At 39.3% G+C, this 17275-nt stretch overlaps 1 protein-coding gene across 4 annotated transcripts in view; it reads right to left on the reverse strand.

Moving 5' to 3' along the window:
• The window catches only part of AKAP6 (A-kinase anchoring protein 6), a 265979-nt gene that overhangs the window by 150193 nt on the left and 98511 nt on the right, over positions 1 to 17275 (reverse strand). For all 4 annotated transcript variants that reach the window (XM_033061959.2, XM_033061958.2, XM_033061956.2 and 1 more), the window contains exon 5: positions 6804 to 6926. In XM_033061959.2, coding sequence (XP_032917850.1) covers positions 6804 to 6926 — 123 coding nt within the window. The remainder of the gene's footprint in view (positions 1 to 6803; positions 6927 to 17275) is intronic.

A 17275-nucleotide genomic window follows, 5' to 3' on the forward strand; every position in this document is an offset into this window, starting at 1 on the left:
CAGGCCCAGCAGAGCTGTATTTTATTATGGGTTTCTATCCCCTTCCTATGCAAAACTGTAAATCTGAGGGGGTAGCAAAGACTGTCCTGGGAACATTTGAACCAATCAAAAAACTAAAATGCAATTATTTTTTTTTTTTCATTTGCAGCTGTTCAAAGTTCCTACACAAGGGTAGGTATCTATAAATTTGAAAGACAGGACAGAAAAAAAGGTAGTATTCTTAAGAGTATTAAGTCAAAAGGAAAATTACAAAGAAAATACTCCTTAGACAACAAGCTTGCATGAAACAAACCTGTGTACAGGAAGACAGTAAATGGACATTCTCTTCCTTCATTAAAAACACATATAGTCATAACAGATGTAAAACATAATAGATTTACTTCTGTGCTACTAGGACCATAACCATGGCCCACTCTTTCTCCTTACAAAGAAAAGATTTGTGTCAGCTTTTCCTCATTGTATGACCTTATGGGAAACATCTTTAGATCAAATGCAGTATTTTTGTACTGGTCAGAACAGCAGTGATGTTATTAGAAGGGTAATATATCTGGATTTTCTTTCTTATATACCTGATTTTACTCTTCTTTAGTCACCAAAAATGTTCTTTAAATTTGAAGAACAGCCTGAACAATTTAAGGTATCTCTATTTTTTCCAGAGCCAGCAACCTACATTCTCTGGATTCAGACTACAATACAGGTAAAGCCAAATGTATTAAAATGACTGCAACATTTTCTACACTTTAACTCAAGAAACAGAAAAGTTTACATAGAGGTTATTTGGTTTACAGATTTTAAAAGCTGAATAATAGTCAAAACTGACAATATACACATATTCTGTTTCAGTTTGCTGTCTTACTTCCTATTAAATAGTTTTATTTGCCTGTGAAATCTTCTGAGTTTAGTCTACATCTCTGTATGTTCTGAAGACTGTTTCCTATGGAAAAGGACATACATTCAGGAACCCATGCATACCCAAAATTCCTTTCAAGATTTAAAAAACCACCATAAAATTTAAAAATTCAACCTAACAATAGGTTAAACAAATTCAAATCAAAATCCTTATAGAAACAATATATTAGGCCACTCATGGTGCTCACTCTTCAGCACCATCATCCTGCAGAAGCTATTCTGTATTTTGAGGAAATTATCTAAATTAGCTGCCATGCACATTGGAAATTCCCATATAGCAAAGGAAAATACATAGCTTAGCCATTTCAGAGGCTTTAATACCTTTAATAAAATTACCATTACCACCGCTACTACAAAGACAGTCGGTAGATTAGCCCAAGGCACGTGTATTTAACCTTATTTTCAATAAGAATAGATGTTTAATACTTCTCTAAACTGACATTTTTCAGAAAATGAGATTTTCCATGGAGATGAGAAAGATCTTTTTTTCAGACATAGCAGTCTTGTTACAAACAGACAATCAGGTATCATGAAATATCACTGAGGCATCATTACTTCACCAACACAATTTCTTAAATGTGAAAATACAATCTATTTTCTGTTTGAAGGCATTTGCTGTTTACAGCTCAGAAAGTGCTGAGCCATGATGTGGCCAGAAACATTTATAATGGAGACAGAAAAATTCTTATTTCATTTCTCTTTGGATAATAAAACTCAAGCCCCTTGTATCTTAAGAAGAATTTGGTTCTGAATGGAGATGACATCTAAACTTTACGTACAGAAGGAAATGCTAGTATGAATCAGCTTGTCTAACTTGTTTTGAAATACTAATGACGCTTGCTATACGATATTTTTAAGACTCTAACAAGTAAAATAAATATGATGACTGAGAAGGTTAATATAATGAACTGATTCTGGGCTAAAAAGGATTTTAACGTGGCACAAAGCTTGTGACTAAATTGGAGTAAATACTACTACTGACAGGGATCTGAAAAGAAAACTAAGAAATTACTATTACTGGAAATTATCAGTTAGTATATCCAAACCACACTTTGAAATGCAATAACTACATGCAATCTTCACCACGTGATGGTTTTTACAGAACAAGATTGGCTATTCTAGTTTCAACTAGACAGAATATATATTTTTGTCTAAAAACCCAAGAAGCAAGGACAGTCTTACTGGACAAAAATGGACAAAATTGCTTGACTACTAATTCCAAATGTCTAAGAAGACTTTACCTTAACTAGTTTTATCTTTACTGGAAAAAAATATTATTTGCCAGCATCTACTAATAATGTAAGAAATATTTCAAAAGTTGCACCTAAATAAGTGTAAAATATTATATTTTCCATTTGCAGGATCTCATTTAAAATTCTTGTGCTCCTGAGACCTAAGTATGACTCCAGACACAGAAATGGCTCAGTGTAATGACCTAAGAGCACATCCCACCACAGTGCACAAGGAGGAATTGTGCCGCAACAAGAAAACAAAGTACTGTGTTAATAGCAAAGGAAAAAGTGAAGACTACAGAATTAAAAGTTCCAGGCCTCAGCAAATATATATAGTACCTTTTGTCAAAACCTTTTCCTCAATGGTTCTTCATAGCAGCCAGCTTATTTCTTTACTGTGCTAAAACAATGTATCTTATCAGGCCACGGATAAAGTTAAATGTCTTTTTTAGCAAACTAAAATGGTCAAGAGATACATGGTGAATTCTTATTTGTCAAGCTGGTTAGAAAGTCTGCTTGGTTTCATAAGCACAGCAGTATGACCTAGACAGATGCTTTTAGCTCATAAACTGCCTTCAGGATACTGTTTTTGACGAAAACTGATTTGCATACCACCAAGTCTATGCTTAGATTTGCTAGTAGTTGATTTTGATCAGGGTGCCAATGGGCAGGAATCGGCATAACAGAAAAGGAGAGATACAAAAAATAAAGTGAATCAGAAACCATTTTCAGAAGTTCCTTTTTGGTAAGGTAAATGAAGTTGTCTTTTCATTAGGAACTGATTTTAACCTAATTGTTCAAAAAAATTCAAAACCCGCTTCATTTCTTCTCTAGTAGGACTGACTGAGATCTTTGTGGAAAAGTAGATTTCTGCTAAAAAAACACGCCTGTTTTATGAAAACATATTAGTGTTTTCGACATCTGCTGGCTTGGGTGGCTGCCTGCAGAGTGCCAGATGTTCAAGGGGTGGCTGCTCCATGTCAGCTCTTCCATATGAATGGGAAGCACACAGCTCCCAAATCAGTTTAACCAACATTACTGGTTTGTGAAGACCTGTAAAATTGAAAGAATAATTTCAGGCACTATACCAGGGATCTCTGAGAGTATTTTCATTTATAGATTTGTACTTTGGTGTTATCTAAAATGAAGCATATAGCAACTTCTGTTCTGCAGAACATCAGGGAGCTGGATTTTAAAATTTGCAAGAAAACTGTTCTCCAAGCTGAAGATCATCTATTACAGCACACATTCAAGATGTAGACTACTTTTCAATTTTCAGGAAAAATCATACTCTTTAGCAAAATGTATGGTCTCTCATTGTTGCAAAATCTATGGAGTTTAAGTTGTAACTGTGACTTAAGAATGAAATTCCAATAGGTCTTACAGTTAATAATTGTAATTGTGGTGTATTTGAGTATCAGGTCTGTGCTTGTGTGCACACAGTGCATTTGGTTGTGAATTTCCTTGGTGGCCCAGGAAACTCCCTAGCTAGTCTCTGTGCAGATGAGATAACCGGGAAAAACAGACCAAATTGAGGAGAGGCTGCCTTCCACCTTCACCACAGTGTTCTTCACTGTTTCAGGAGCTCTCCAGGTAGGGCCTTGAGACAGTTACAGAAATGCCTCTGCAAGCAGTTCTTGCTGAGCCAAGAGCAATAGACAAACACTATTCATGTGGTTCAAAGTGTTGATTAACATCCTTGTGGGCAGTATTGCCAGGCCGGGTATAAGAATTAACAAGAACAATTGTCTGGGAAATCATACCAATTTAAGCTGATGTCATGCTACGACACCTGTAATAGAGACTTGCATTGCCATCCTGTTTGAGAGATTCGACTATTCACATGAATATTATTTTGTGTAAAGATTTTCATAAATTTATGCTGCAGGTTTCTTGTGATGTCTTTTTTTTTTAAACACGTTCTATTTATGTGTCTGTGCCACACCATTTCTTGAAACATCACAGATTAAGAAAAGCAAGGCTGAGTGGGGAGAGATTTTAAAATTCAAAACTTTACCAACAGTTTGCATTGGGATCCTAAGGTGACAGCCTACAATTTTACATACTGAAAAATTTGGAAGATATTCACAACCTTCTCCTTGTCACCTCTGCAGAACTTTTCCCAACCAATGACAAAGGGAACAAGTGCATTTTTTGTGTTTTCTTGCTCCTGTATTAAATTTTGACAGAAGAGATTTCATTCATAAATGCAAAATACTTTCCCTTTATGGCACTAATTTTGTCATCACAACAAATTTATTTCAAAGAAAAAATTATCACATTTCATGGAATTGATAACTTGTGCTAAAGGCTAAGGATAGGTCTCTACTAATAAAAATACTTATCTACACCAAGTTTTCACTCATTCTATGATGAGAAAACCTGCACCGGTAAGGAAATAGTTATGAGATATGTTGGTGTGGACGTACTATACAGGAAAGAACCAAGACATTTTGTTTTCCCAGTTAGTTTACTACCAGTCTCTGTATTATAAACCCATAAATCTGGAACCTAATCTTGTAAAGTTCAAAGTCCTTTACTTCAGCGTATTTTAGGCGAGTCTGACATGTATAACCTGATGGGCAAAAGAAGAAAATGAGAAGTGTAAGTCCTTCACACAAACCATGATCACCATGGCCTTACAATACTCAACTGAGGGAAATCTCAACAGTGAGCTTAACATAAATTGAAGTTCATATACTTCTGTTTAAACACAGATTAGGATGTCTGACAGATAAAAGCCACTGAAAAGCTGACAATCTAGTTAATACAAATAAGTATCTTCTCCACTACAAAATGCTCTGTATTTTCTGCTGTGTAGAAACCAGTATGATAGCACACATTTTCTGAAATCCAAGAAACAAAACTCAGTTATGTTTTTTCAGGTTATTCAGTGGTATTTTCACTGGATATAGATGCCATAAAATAGTTATAATATTATTAAATAGAAACAGAACCATTCTTTAGATATTTTACTTCTGCAATGAAGTTAAAAAATTCCCAACTTTCATAACATAATGATCCTGAAGCATATGAGGATTTTCTTACCCCAGATACACAGAGGGAAGCTGACAGCCTAACTACTGACAGGGGAAAGTGAGGTTGTACAGGTGCCCACGTATTCATTTATTCAGACTACCTCTAGCAATGATCAAGTTGCTTCTGAGCTACTATTTTACAAGCCAGTCTGATATAGACGGGTTTGGCCACACCTCCCCAAGAACCTCATGGCAAAGTTGGAAGTCATTTCTCTGCAAATGAACTACTGTGCTCCTCCCCATGCAAGAAAGGGGAAAAGAAACTGACTCTGAGAGTTACTCAGCCTGGTGATTGCCCTGTTATCTGGAATAAGTTTCTTTTTATCCAATCAAGAGTGAAAATTGGGATTCTACTCATAAAAGCTTATCATCAAAAGTTTCATGTTGCAAAGTACAAAGAAAACAAATTGAAGTGACCAGTGCCTTTTCTGAGGTCTGATTTTGCAATGTACACTGTGCCTTCAGAGCGCCTGTAAACACAATGGGAATCATGGAACTAAATGTGCACTGAAGACAAGGCAAAAATCTGACCTCTGCCACAAAACACAAAAATTGCAACATAAGGAAGAATGAAGTGTCTCCATACTGCATTTGATAGACTACCACGATGGGGACTTAATTCAGTGACTACCCATAGGCACTACTACAACAGAAATGTTTAAAAGCAAAAGACAAAGATCTTTCTGTATAGCTGAAATCCTGAAGACAGTTTTCAGTTTGGTTTTAACTGTACATGTAGTTGACGTATACTTAATTAATTTAATAATGGTCACTCCACTATTACAGTAGGGATTAAGACGACATTTTTCCTGTAATATATCACATGACTTCCTGGGACTGTCAAATAATTTTCTGCCATAAGATTATCAGAGACTGGAAATGAGGCTGAGCTTTGGGGGTTGATGATCTGATGTGGGCTTGGCTAGCATCCTGTTTCATATAGCTGGGGTGTCTAGGTCATTGGCTCAGAGTAGTGTTATCACCATGTTTTCTTCCATTTCATACTGTAAGAACTGAAGATTGTGGCAGAAAGACAGGAAAGTTTTTAGTTTAATTTTCTGTACTTTTTAAATTTTATTTTTACCAGCTAGAGTAGTTTACCTATTAAGATACCTACCTATTGAACAGCATGCATTGGAGCTCTATTTTCTACCTACAGTGTAAAATCTGTATTAATTAAATTACAGAAATGAACATCAAGTAAAATATTTGAAATAACTATTTCAAATATTTTCTTTAAATGACATTGTGCTATGCCAAAACTGTGGTAGAGAGAATAAGAGTTCCTCACTCATAATATTTTCATTAATGTCACAATGTAGTAAAATTCCTAGAATGATCAGCAGAAAAAAATACCTTTTCTCTTCTTGTCTTTTCTTTCAGTTTGGACATAAATTCTGAATTGTAATGCAATTCTGCCTTTTAATTTAATTTTCACAAAGTTATCAGTACATATTTCAAGTACAGAAAATAATTTGTTGGTATTTTCATTAAAATAAATTGCAATGCTGCAAATCTTACATTAAAATATAGACACACGCTAGTAATTAAAAAATAAAAATCAAATAAAAAGCACAGCAGAACACTTCAATTACTGATAGCAATCAGTGTAATCTTGTCCTACCAAGTGTGTCTCCAGGTACAGTTTAAGGCTGTCTGTCTCTGCTTTAGGAGGAGTCCAGTTCTCTGTTGTTTCCATGGCTTCATTTAACCAGTGAATGAATTCATCCAGTTTGCTTACAAACCCCTTACCATGAAAGAAAAAAGAAAGAACAATTAAAGCACATTTGTTAGCAAAATGGTAATGTGAAAAACATATGCTCAATTTAATTTTTTTAATCCAAAACAGTAAAATTTTATCTCTTACAACCTAAAACAAACAAGCAAATTAGAGAGTGGTCCTCTGATAGCTGAGTAGCAGAAGAGTGTTTCTGGGAATAATCAAATATTATATTGTGGGACAAGACAATGTGGGATCCATATGACTGTGATGAAATAGAGAAAACAGCAAAGTTTTTAGAGAACATGAGGGAGATACATAAAAACTTCATAAAAATTTTAATGAAAATTAAGCTTAAGACCTTGCACTGGGCAGACTGGGTGTGCTATGAACGCTGAATGTTGACAAAAATACTGAACAAAGCTGCATTAACAAGGTATACATAACAGATCGAGGGAAGACATTACTTGTCAGAAGTTGGGTGTTGTGACCCCTGTTTTGCTTCATAGCATGAGACCCAGAGAGAGGAAATCAAACAGTAGATGAGGCAGAATATACAGCATTTAATATAAATATTGCTGATTGCTTATGAGCCACACAGATGGTGCTCCGGAGAAGACAGGAGCTCCTGCTTCTCAGGAGCACCATTTATTTCAAGATTAGTACCAATTATATTGTCTGATTAAAAACAGTGCCCCTGAATTTACATGATTGGATGATTCTATAGGCACATACTGAGTACAGATAATTTTACCGAAGTCTTATCCACCACAAAGCAAGAGAGCAAATGGAATAAACTGACCGTGATGTTTATAAGCACCCTGAAAATTAACTCTGAAGAGGAATGTGCATCTATTACAGGCATTGTAAGACTAGATTAAGTTAGGTCTAATACTGGTTATATTATTAGTCATTAGCTATGATTTTCCAGCATAGTGAGAATTTTAATTTCCAGTTGGGTAACAACTCAGTATATATACTCAATACCTCAGTCTCCATTCTAGTCTACCATTCTATTTATTAAATGATTTCTGCTAATTATTTGTCCATTCAGATAGCTAAAAGCAAACTAAGCACAGAACTTTTAAACATTCCTGAGTATCTCAGGAGCCCAAATCCTCTTCTACAAAGTTGCACATGAAACTGGAATTCTAAACAAGACAGAAAAAGGAGTCTGAGCAGTAGGTGCGCATCTGTGTTATTTAAAGTGCGATGGCAATAACCCAGACCAAGCAGAACCGCAGAGCCACACTTCCTTCAAAATTCAAGGTAGAAGAGTCATTTTCATCCAGCACTGCCAAGAATCAGGGTCCAGCAACCAACTCTTGGCTCCCAGGTGAAGCAGCAGTGCTTCTAAACCAAAGGTAGAGTCTGGCAGGAAGCTCCAGTGCATACTGCAAGCATGACAGCACCCACTTCAGCACTCTGAGGACTTCAACATTCTTATGTGAGTTCCCACAAGACCTCAGGATTAGGAGATTATTGTTATATCTATTCATGGAATCCGCTGTATATCAAACCATTATAAGGAAGAAAACTGGTATTGTGCAGGTTTTATAATAGACTATTTTCCAGGACATTCCAGAAAGGGGGAAGAAAGATAGGGAAAGCAACCCAGTGGCTATGGTGACTGAGACAACTGAGACTGAGGTGCCTTTATTCTGGGGCAAATAATGAAGGCAACTACATCTGCTGCAGTTGATGAGAAGGAGGAGTAAAGTCCTTTTTGTCCCTCCAATAAATCTCTGCATTTTAGCAATGTGCTGTCCTTGAGAGACAAGGTGATATGGTAAGCAAAAAGAAAAAAAAAAAGAAAAAGAAAAAAAAGGCTCTCTCTTGTACATGCGTCATGTATTTTGCGGAGACAGACACGTATAACATCTGCCTGCAATACTCAATGTCCGTGTGCCTTCAAAAGGGTGCTTGGAAACACTGAAGGCTTGCAACAGTATCAAAAACAACTATTAGCCACGGAGTTACTTCTGCCCTCTTACAAAAACCTGCCTGTGTTGTAATGTCTGCTACTTCGCGCTGGTGCCCAGACACTCGCAAGCATCCAGCTCCAGCAGCCTCGTGTGTCCCCTCACCTCCCAGGCCAGGTGGGCTGCGGGCCCCGTCGAGCGGGGAACGCCTGGGGGCTCCTCTGGAGGCCTGGACAAAAAACAGAGACAGCCTCCTACAGAATCACGATGAGACACGAAAAGAAAAAGAAAGAAAAAGAAAAAGAAAAAGAAAAAGAAAAAGAAAAAGAAAAAGAAAAAGAAAAAGAAAAAGAAAAAGAAAAAGAAAAAGAAAAAGAAAAAGAAAAAAGAAAAAGGCTGGGATGCCAGTGCCACCTGGCACGTTGGGACCGCGGTGGGGGACGCGGTGCCCGAGGGGAGCCCGCAGCAGGGGGAGCAGCGGCCGCGGCCAGCCCCGGCGAGTTCTCTTCTGCCAGGCTGCACAAATCACAATAATCCTACCATTTTTCAAATGACGGCTATAAAATTTTATTGAAACCATTCAGAGGCGCACATCTGTAGCAGCCGAGCGCGGCGGAGCGCGGGCCGCGGGAAGGGCAGGGCGGGACGGGCCGCGCGAGCCGCCGGCTGAGGGAGCGCCGCGCGCCCGCCCGCGCGCCGTGCCCGGGCCCACAGCGCCACCTCCCGGTGCCGGGCGGCACCGCACCGCGGGGACAGCACCGCACCGCGGGCACAGCACCGCACAGTGGGGACAGCACCGCACAGTGCGGACAGCACAGCACCGCACAGTGGGGACAGCACCGCACCGCGGGCACAGCACCGCACAGTGGGGACAGCACCGCACCGCGGGCACAGCACCGCACAGTGGGCACAGCACCGCACAGTGGGGACAGCACCGCACCGCGGGGGCGGCACCGCACCGCAGGGCAGCACAGCGCACACAGCGCCGCGGGGACAGCACTGGCGCGACACCCGCGCCAGGTCACCACCGAAGGGACATCCCCTCTGCGCGCACCGCGGCACAAATTACAGACGGTCCTGTTTCAGCTGCTAGAGAGCGTGCGAAATAGAAAATTATTTGTATCGCAAACTGTACGTGAGGTTAAATCTCAGCAATGCAGGTCCCACTTCATTCACTCTGAATTAGTCACTGAAACGATGCCCTCGGGTTTTCTTTTTCACAGCGGTGCCCAGGATTCCATCCGATAGATTTGAACAGCCGATGCCAGTGGGAAAGGAAGGCTTTAGCATCCAGCCGCCAGCCCCGTGGCTCCCCGTGCCCGGAGAGAGCGGCTCCGGCCCGGGGATGGAGCTCCGTGCGGGGCTCCCCGAGCGCAGCGGCTCGGGAGTTACGGACCCCGAGGTGCCCTTGCTCGCCCCGACTCCCTTCCGAGGCACAGTTACCTCCAGGCTCTGAGGCCAGCGCTCTCCGCCGGCTGTAGCCGAGCTCCGGCACGAACGACCCCGCCCGGCGGGCCCGGCTGGGCTGGGCAGCCAAAGGCAGGAAGGAACAAACGCCGCCTGCCCTCCCACGCTTAGAAAAGGAGCGGTACCGGTGGTCCGTGTAGCCCTGTCACAGCTATAGATGCGGTTCTTTAATCCCTTTAAGGTTCATAACAGAGTGGAAGCCCAAAACATAACTTATCCCTGACTGAAGGGCCACTGCCCCTCCGCAGACTGACCCCCCTGGAGCCCTTTCTGTGTAATCAACAGGGCCTGGATAACTAGTGTACAATTAATCACAAGCACAAACAGCATTGAAATCGTTCCTCTTCTTACTATCTCAAATGTTTCCCAAGATATACGTTTTAAATAAAAGGTGAAGACAAAACCGGTTCTAATAAATAATGCGGGAAACACTGTCTTACAATACAGAAAATCCATTGTGACACTCTCACAGAGATGCTTTTAAAAACAGATTACAAGATAAATTATATTAAAACAAAGCATAGGCAAAGCTCAATAGGCAATCCTAAATCCCAATCCAGGAATATTCCATGAAAGAAATAAATTCATAAGATGACAAACTTTAACCAATACAGGAGATTTTTTTTTTCTCTTCATTTAATAAGATATTCATGAAAACACTTTACATCCCTTTCTAGACACTTCTTACCTTTCTGCCTTTTTAAATTAAGATTATGTTTTTCTTTCTCTAGACATTTTTCTTCATCTTTTTAAAATGGGGATAAGTTTCACGAGGTAAAAGCTTCAGTGAAGGTATGCTGATTTTTCCTGTTTGAGGGTCTGATCTACACAGCATCACACTACAATGAAAATACTGTCAAATCTACCCAGCTTGTACTTTGGTAGAAAATAACAGGAAATTAAAACATTGTATTTTCCATCAAAACTCATTGGAAGTTGAAAACTCATAGCTGGCTACATTGAACCTAAAAATTACTGTACCATTCCTCAAAGAGAATAAAAGGGAGCAGAACAAAAAAAAAGACGTACCAATATAATCCAGGCTCTGCCGTTAGACCAGCTGGTTCAGTTTTGCAAATATAATAGTTTTGCACTGTGCTAGCAAGTTAGACATAAAAACTTGAGCTCCTACAGCATAAAGTTATTCTTGGTCTACACAGTTTGGTAGAGAAACAAATGTTTCTGATTGTTATTGGATGATTTGTAGTTGCTTCTGTAGTAAAGTTTGCAAATAATGATAAAGTCATGCCCCACATGGGAAATTTTTAAACGACGACCTTTAAAACACTCAGCTTTCAATTTTGTTTCATGACAATTTTACAGATTGTCCAAGGGGGAAGAAGAAAGACCTAATCACACACCCATGAAAAAAGCTAGGGCAAAAATTACTTTATTTGAAATTTAGCACATACAAAGTTGGGTTTTTTTGTGGTCTAATTCTATCTTCTCTGGATGGATAAGAATGAAAAAGACAATTCTAACTGTTGGGGGGAGAAGCTTAACTCAGTGTGCCTGCTTAATTATCTTACAGAATGAAAATATACTTAATTCAATTGTTCTGCACAATTAAGGAATTAATTAATTAACTGAAGCATTAAATATAAATTTGATGGGATTTGACAAAATATCTTGAGACTTCCTTATTAATGACCAGAACACTCAAATTTTTTGAATCACAAGAATGAGAATTCACTTGCTGAGTCATGCAAAGGCACGCTCAGAGGCCAAAGGCATGCATGGATATTGGGCTGAGGAAGGATGTGCCTCAAAATGTGCCTCCTGCCATTGTTTTGTTAACATAAGGGCATACAGAAGATACACACACAGAGCTGCAGGGACCTCTACACCCAGTACAGCTGCAAGAATCTTGGTTTAGGCAGCCTGGCATGTGGGCTAGCAGAACAGGAGAGCAGCTGTAGTGTTGTGCTACCAGTGCAAGAAACCCTGGAGCATGGGGGCGAGGCTTACAGAGGTGGACAGATGAACAAGCCTCACATGCAATTAGTTACGTTTAATAGGACTGTGTGTCTGTTCTATCAATCAAATGTTTGTTATAGAAAATTGAATACTTTTAATGAACATAGAAGTAGGTAGTCTTTGACAGCCAAGCAGTTTGTGCCCTTCCTCCTGTTTGATGGACTCTGTTTAGACATTCCTCCCTAATTAGGGTGACTGTTCAGCACACCTCACTGCTCACTACCTGCACCCCACTACTGCCTCTTGGCATGGACTGGGATTTCCTCACTCCCTGTGTTTCTCCAACTTCCACAGTCCCCTCCTATGCTTTCCCATTGAATTTCAGAAGCTCACCTCATCTCTGGCCAACGATTATCCATCGTCTTTTACAAATATATCTCCATTAACTTTCCACTTCCTAGTTTGCAGTAACAGACCCAGCAATGATGCCATCAAAGGAGTCAATCAAATAAGTTTTGGTATCTGCTGCTCGTGGCTATGGTCCTGGAGTTCGTGGTACAGCCAATGCTCATGGTTTAAAAGGACAAAGTAGAATCCAGGAGAAATATTATGGGCTGTCAGCAAAATAACAGGGAGTTGACCTAACTGAAAAACTTCTTATAACAACTAGAAAGCTAGTGATAACGACCTAAGTGCTCATGAGACTACAGAAAGGCTCCAGTCCCTGTCGATATCTTTGCATATTCTCATGCTTGTCAGAGGTGTTGCTCAGACATCTTCTCATTGGGTTGCAATTTTCTGAGCAACACACAACTAAGACCTCCCAGAAAAGCCTTACTATCACATTCATGAAAAAAGTGAGTTGGCTATTAAGTGAGTCACTTAAAACTATGTACAAATACCTCTCATCTAGGTTAACACCACTTCTTTCGCCAGAACTTTTAACGTTTCCTAACTTCATTTCAGTGGTTTAATTTTACTTTTATATTAAAAGCTTTTTTTTTTTTTTTCTCTTTGGTCAGATAGGAAAGCAAACAGTTCTGGTGTTCAATAATTTTAGCACTTCAAATGATCTCATTTAGACTTTGAAGTTCAGCTTTCATTAATTGAATGGAATGGGAAAAGAGGAAGTTTCTATCTCAACTGTAGCTATCGCTTTATTCAGCCAGGTTTTATTAGACCACATTTAGAATAGAATGGAAGTAAACCAAAGCCCAGTTCTGTAGTTTTGAGCTTCAGTCCAAAAGCACATGTAGAGTTACCAAAAACAGAATGTAGAAACATGCAACTTTCCCTTTTTCATTGTTACACTAAAAGCAGCAGTATTTTACATGGCTTTAGAAGATTCTTGACATGGGATCCTTTAGATGGGGAATGTGGATATATGCGCTTAAGGAAGTACACCTACTGAAATTAATATTGCTGAAACTATGCCATAAAACAGAGGAAGCAACTGCATCCAACTAGCATCATTATGAAAAGTTTTACAGTACTTCTCCTAGATCAAATTTTGGGTTTCCATTTTAAGGAAAAAAATCCCAGGTTTATTGGGCCTACATACCATGGGCTGCAAATTTATTTCAATACTTTCAAGCTAAGCTATTTTAACATCACTCAATTTATTAGTCTTACATTTTCATTTTAAAAATGTGCTGGTTTATACTTAAGACACTTTTGGTCACTGCATTTCTAAATGTACAAAGCCCTTCTATTGACCTAAAATAAGTTTAAAATTAGAATAAAAGCAACAGTCCAAATCATTAAATGTAAACATACTAAAATTATCTGCCATTAGCTAAGTCTGATGGTGGAAGGTCTACTCTGTTCCACAAGCCTTAGTGTAGAAGCACCAGACAACCGTGCTTGTTAAATCACTAGCCCAGACCTTTTTTCTTTCTACCTTCCCTTTTATTACACAAAGGGAGTTCTCTTCTTAAAAGAATTGTTTATGAGGCTGTGTGCTTAAAAATGAATGCCCAATTTTGTTGCAAGCAGACCGCGTTGTAAAGTTTGTTCCCAATTTACAAAAAGACTGAACTCACAGAGGACAAGGATGGGTTGGCTCTTAGGGCACTTCTATCACAGAATACATTAAGAAAACCCTTTGTCTAACCACAAAAGGACTTGCATATTAGTCTCAGGGGGAACACATTCCTGCCCATGGACTTTATTTTCAAAAGGATAAAAGTGTGCTTTCTTCATAGGCAAAGGTAAGTCAAAGAAATCCAGGTACTCAAGAGGATGAGGCTGCAACAAACTGCCATGGTCAATTTAATTGGAGGTAGTGCCAGAGGCAACAATAAAACCATTAGCAATACAGATGTTAGGGATCCCCAAGGAACCCTAGATGCCACAATGGAAAATATTCTTTGTGTAATATCATCAAGATTCTGTGACAGGCAGTGACCTCACAGAAACATAAAACTGACCAAACACATAGGTAGGATGGAAATACTTAACATGCAATTCAGGGTATAGTCACAAACAATTCAGAAATAGAACTTGGAGGCCCTTCTCCAAAAGAAGTGGCACATTTACTCAATAAGTCCAGCTAATAAGAATGTGTGCCTTAAATGCTCCCTCCAAACTGGGTAAAGATGAAGATCAAATACTTTTTTAAGTGGACATCCATGTAAAGGCATAACAACTTCTACTATGTACTGTCTAGTTAAGCGTTTTGAAGACTGTTAAATTACACAAATTTTTCATGACTGCTCTAGGCTCTGTGCCCAACTACCACACACAGAAATTATTATTAAATGCATTTTCCCTAATGGGCATCTATTGAATAGGCCATGAATTATATGGTTATGGAACTTTCTGTTCCATTACCACAGGATGGCCATTGGTTCACTACTTTTCCTGGGTTTAGAGTCCAAGCTATTTTTCCATAGCAAAAAAGGAATAGCAAAAAAGATTTATAATTTTTCCATTTCCTAAAGCCTTCTAGGTAAGAGACAGAACCATAAAGGTAGGATTTATTTTAAAAGCAAAGAGAAACATGCAAAGTGTTACTTTTTAATCTATTATAAACAGCTATTTGATGACAGTGCATCCAATTGTGCAACAGAAAGTTCACCACCCCAAGGGGACTGTTGACTTTGTTTCTGCTTTTAGTCAAAAAGCAGGTTATATTAAAATCCTTGTTTAATGTATCTCTGTAGATACATTACTTTTCCAAACATTTCTATGATACTACAAACATAATTCTTTCTATATCCTATGCCTTGTCTTACCTTTGGATCAAGGTGAAGATCTACTTTCTCTTTAAAAGTACTATCACAAGGTTTTCATTGCTGTTTGAAACTGTCAAGATCTAAAAAAGGGATGTTCTCAGTACCAGCAGATTCACTGTAGAGCAAAGACAGATACAGGAAAACTAAGCTAATGCTTCCTGAGAACCCTGTTCTAATTCTTAGATTAGCAGAGAAGCTTCCAACACCACTGGTAACTTTTCCCCCACCCTTTTGAATGATCAGCGAACACCCAGAACCACTCAAACAAAATCAATGGGCTGGGAGGACTGTGCTGGGGAGAATCATGTAGCCATGAGGCCAAGAGAACTGTGCACAGGAATGCAACACAGCAGTATAGGAAAAGACAGTGTCATTGTGACTTTGCATGGGTTGAAGAGCAGGGGGGACTGGTAGAGAGAAGGAAGCAGAAAGACAAGAACATCTGATTCTTCCATCATTTAAAGAATCCTCGGGTATGAGTCGCACAGCAGTATGGGCTGATTATAAACCTCCAGAGATGCCATCTGCTCTGATGGCAATGGCTGCTGGCCTCTCATCACGCTGACGTGGCCATGTGTCCCACCTAAGACGTAACGTTAACAGGAACAGAGTCAGACAAAGTTTTAGGCCTCCTGCATTCATTCAGGTAAGGACTGAGGTCGTGCTGAGAAAATACCAGTGCTGTACCTCAAAAGCAATGTGAGATTCAAAGCACTCCCAGGGATTGGGATAAATGAGTATATTCTTCTTGGTATAGAAAAATCTTACATATATATTCACATTCTGCATGACAGACAGTAATTTTGCTTATCTGCCTCCTAAGTTACCATGCCCACTACTCTGAATTCCGGTTATTTTCATGGCAGGGCAGTGGGCATGAGCCCTCTGCTGGAGGCAGCACGTGCTGCCTGCCAGTGCTGCTGAGCCACTGGGAAGAGCAGCAGGGACACTGACCAAAACACATCCCTGTATACAGAACAGCTTCACCCCCACTGGCCTATGCAGGCACAGGTATCGGCTCAAGAAGCAAATACTTCCCATTGTTCTAATCAGCACTGGCTTTTATCAGAAAACTTCTACTGTGTAGATGTGTATTAAAATGTTCCTAGCATTCAACTCGTTCAGTGTTCTGAGTCTGGGTGAAATTGTTGGGGCTGGAAAAAGGCTTCTGAGGAAACAATATTGAAACTATGGAGTGAATAGTATATGCAGCAGAAAGGAGAAACTCATGAGTTGAAGGATACCAAGAGCCCTGAAAATTAGACAGAAACAGAATGAACGAACTATAAGGAAATGGGGCATATGCAGGGAGGAAATTGGAGAAGGAGAAAATACAAGGAAAAGAAAAGATAGCTATTTATAGTTAGTTTTTTTAAAAAAGGACATGTAATGTTTCTTTGGGCCTTAGGCAAAAAAAAAAAACGAAACAGGCAAGTAGAAGCTCTGAGAGTTAAAAGTGGAACAGTCAGAAGTCATGATATTGAGTGGTCTGAGTAATGTACAAACTTCTGAAGGATCATGCAAGTCTGGTCTTCGAAGTTCATCATACTGCTAGCATTGACATGTAGTTTCTGAAAACATATTTTTTTGCAAAGACCAATGTCTTTAATTGGTCATGTCGCCCAGAAACTCTCACTGCTCTTAAAAAAACTTTTTTTCTGAGTAATTTCTTTTCTACATAAAATTCAGAAGGTTTAAGCAGCAGCTAGGAAACAAAGATGCCCAAAACATCTAACACAGGATAAGTTCTGTCTTATGTATCACAGCATCAAATGTAGTAAACTAAGCCTTTTTAGCTGATACTTTTTATGTAACCCTAAGTCAAAGACTTACC

This window comes from Catharus ustulatus, chromosome 6 (assembly GCF_009819885.2).
Source record: "Catharus ustulatus isolate bCatUst1 chromosome 6, bCatUst1.pri.v2, whole genome shotgun sequence".
NCBI lineage: Eukaryota > Metazoa > Chordata > Aves > Passeriformes > Turdidae > Catharus > Catharus ustulatus.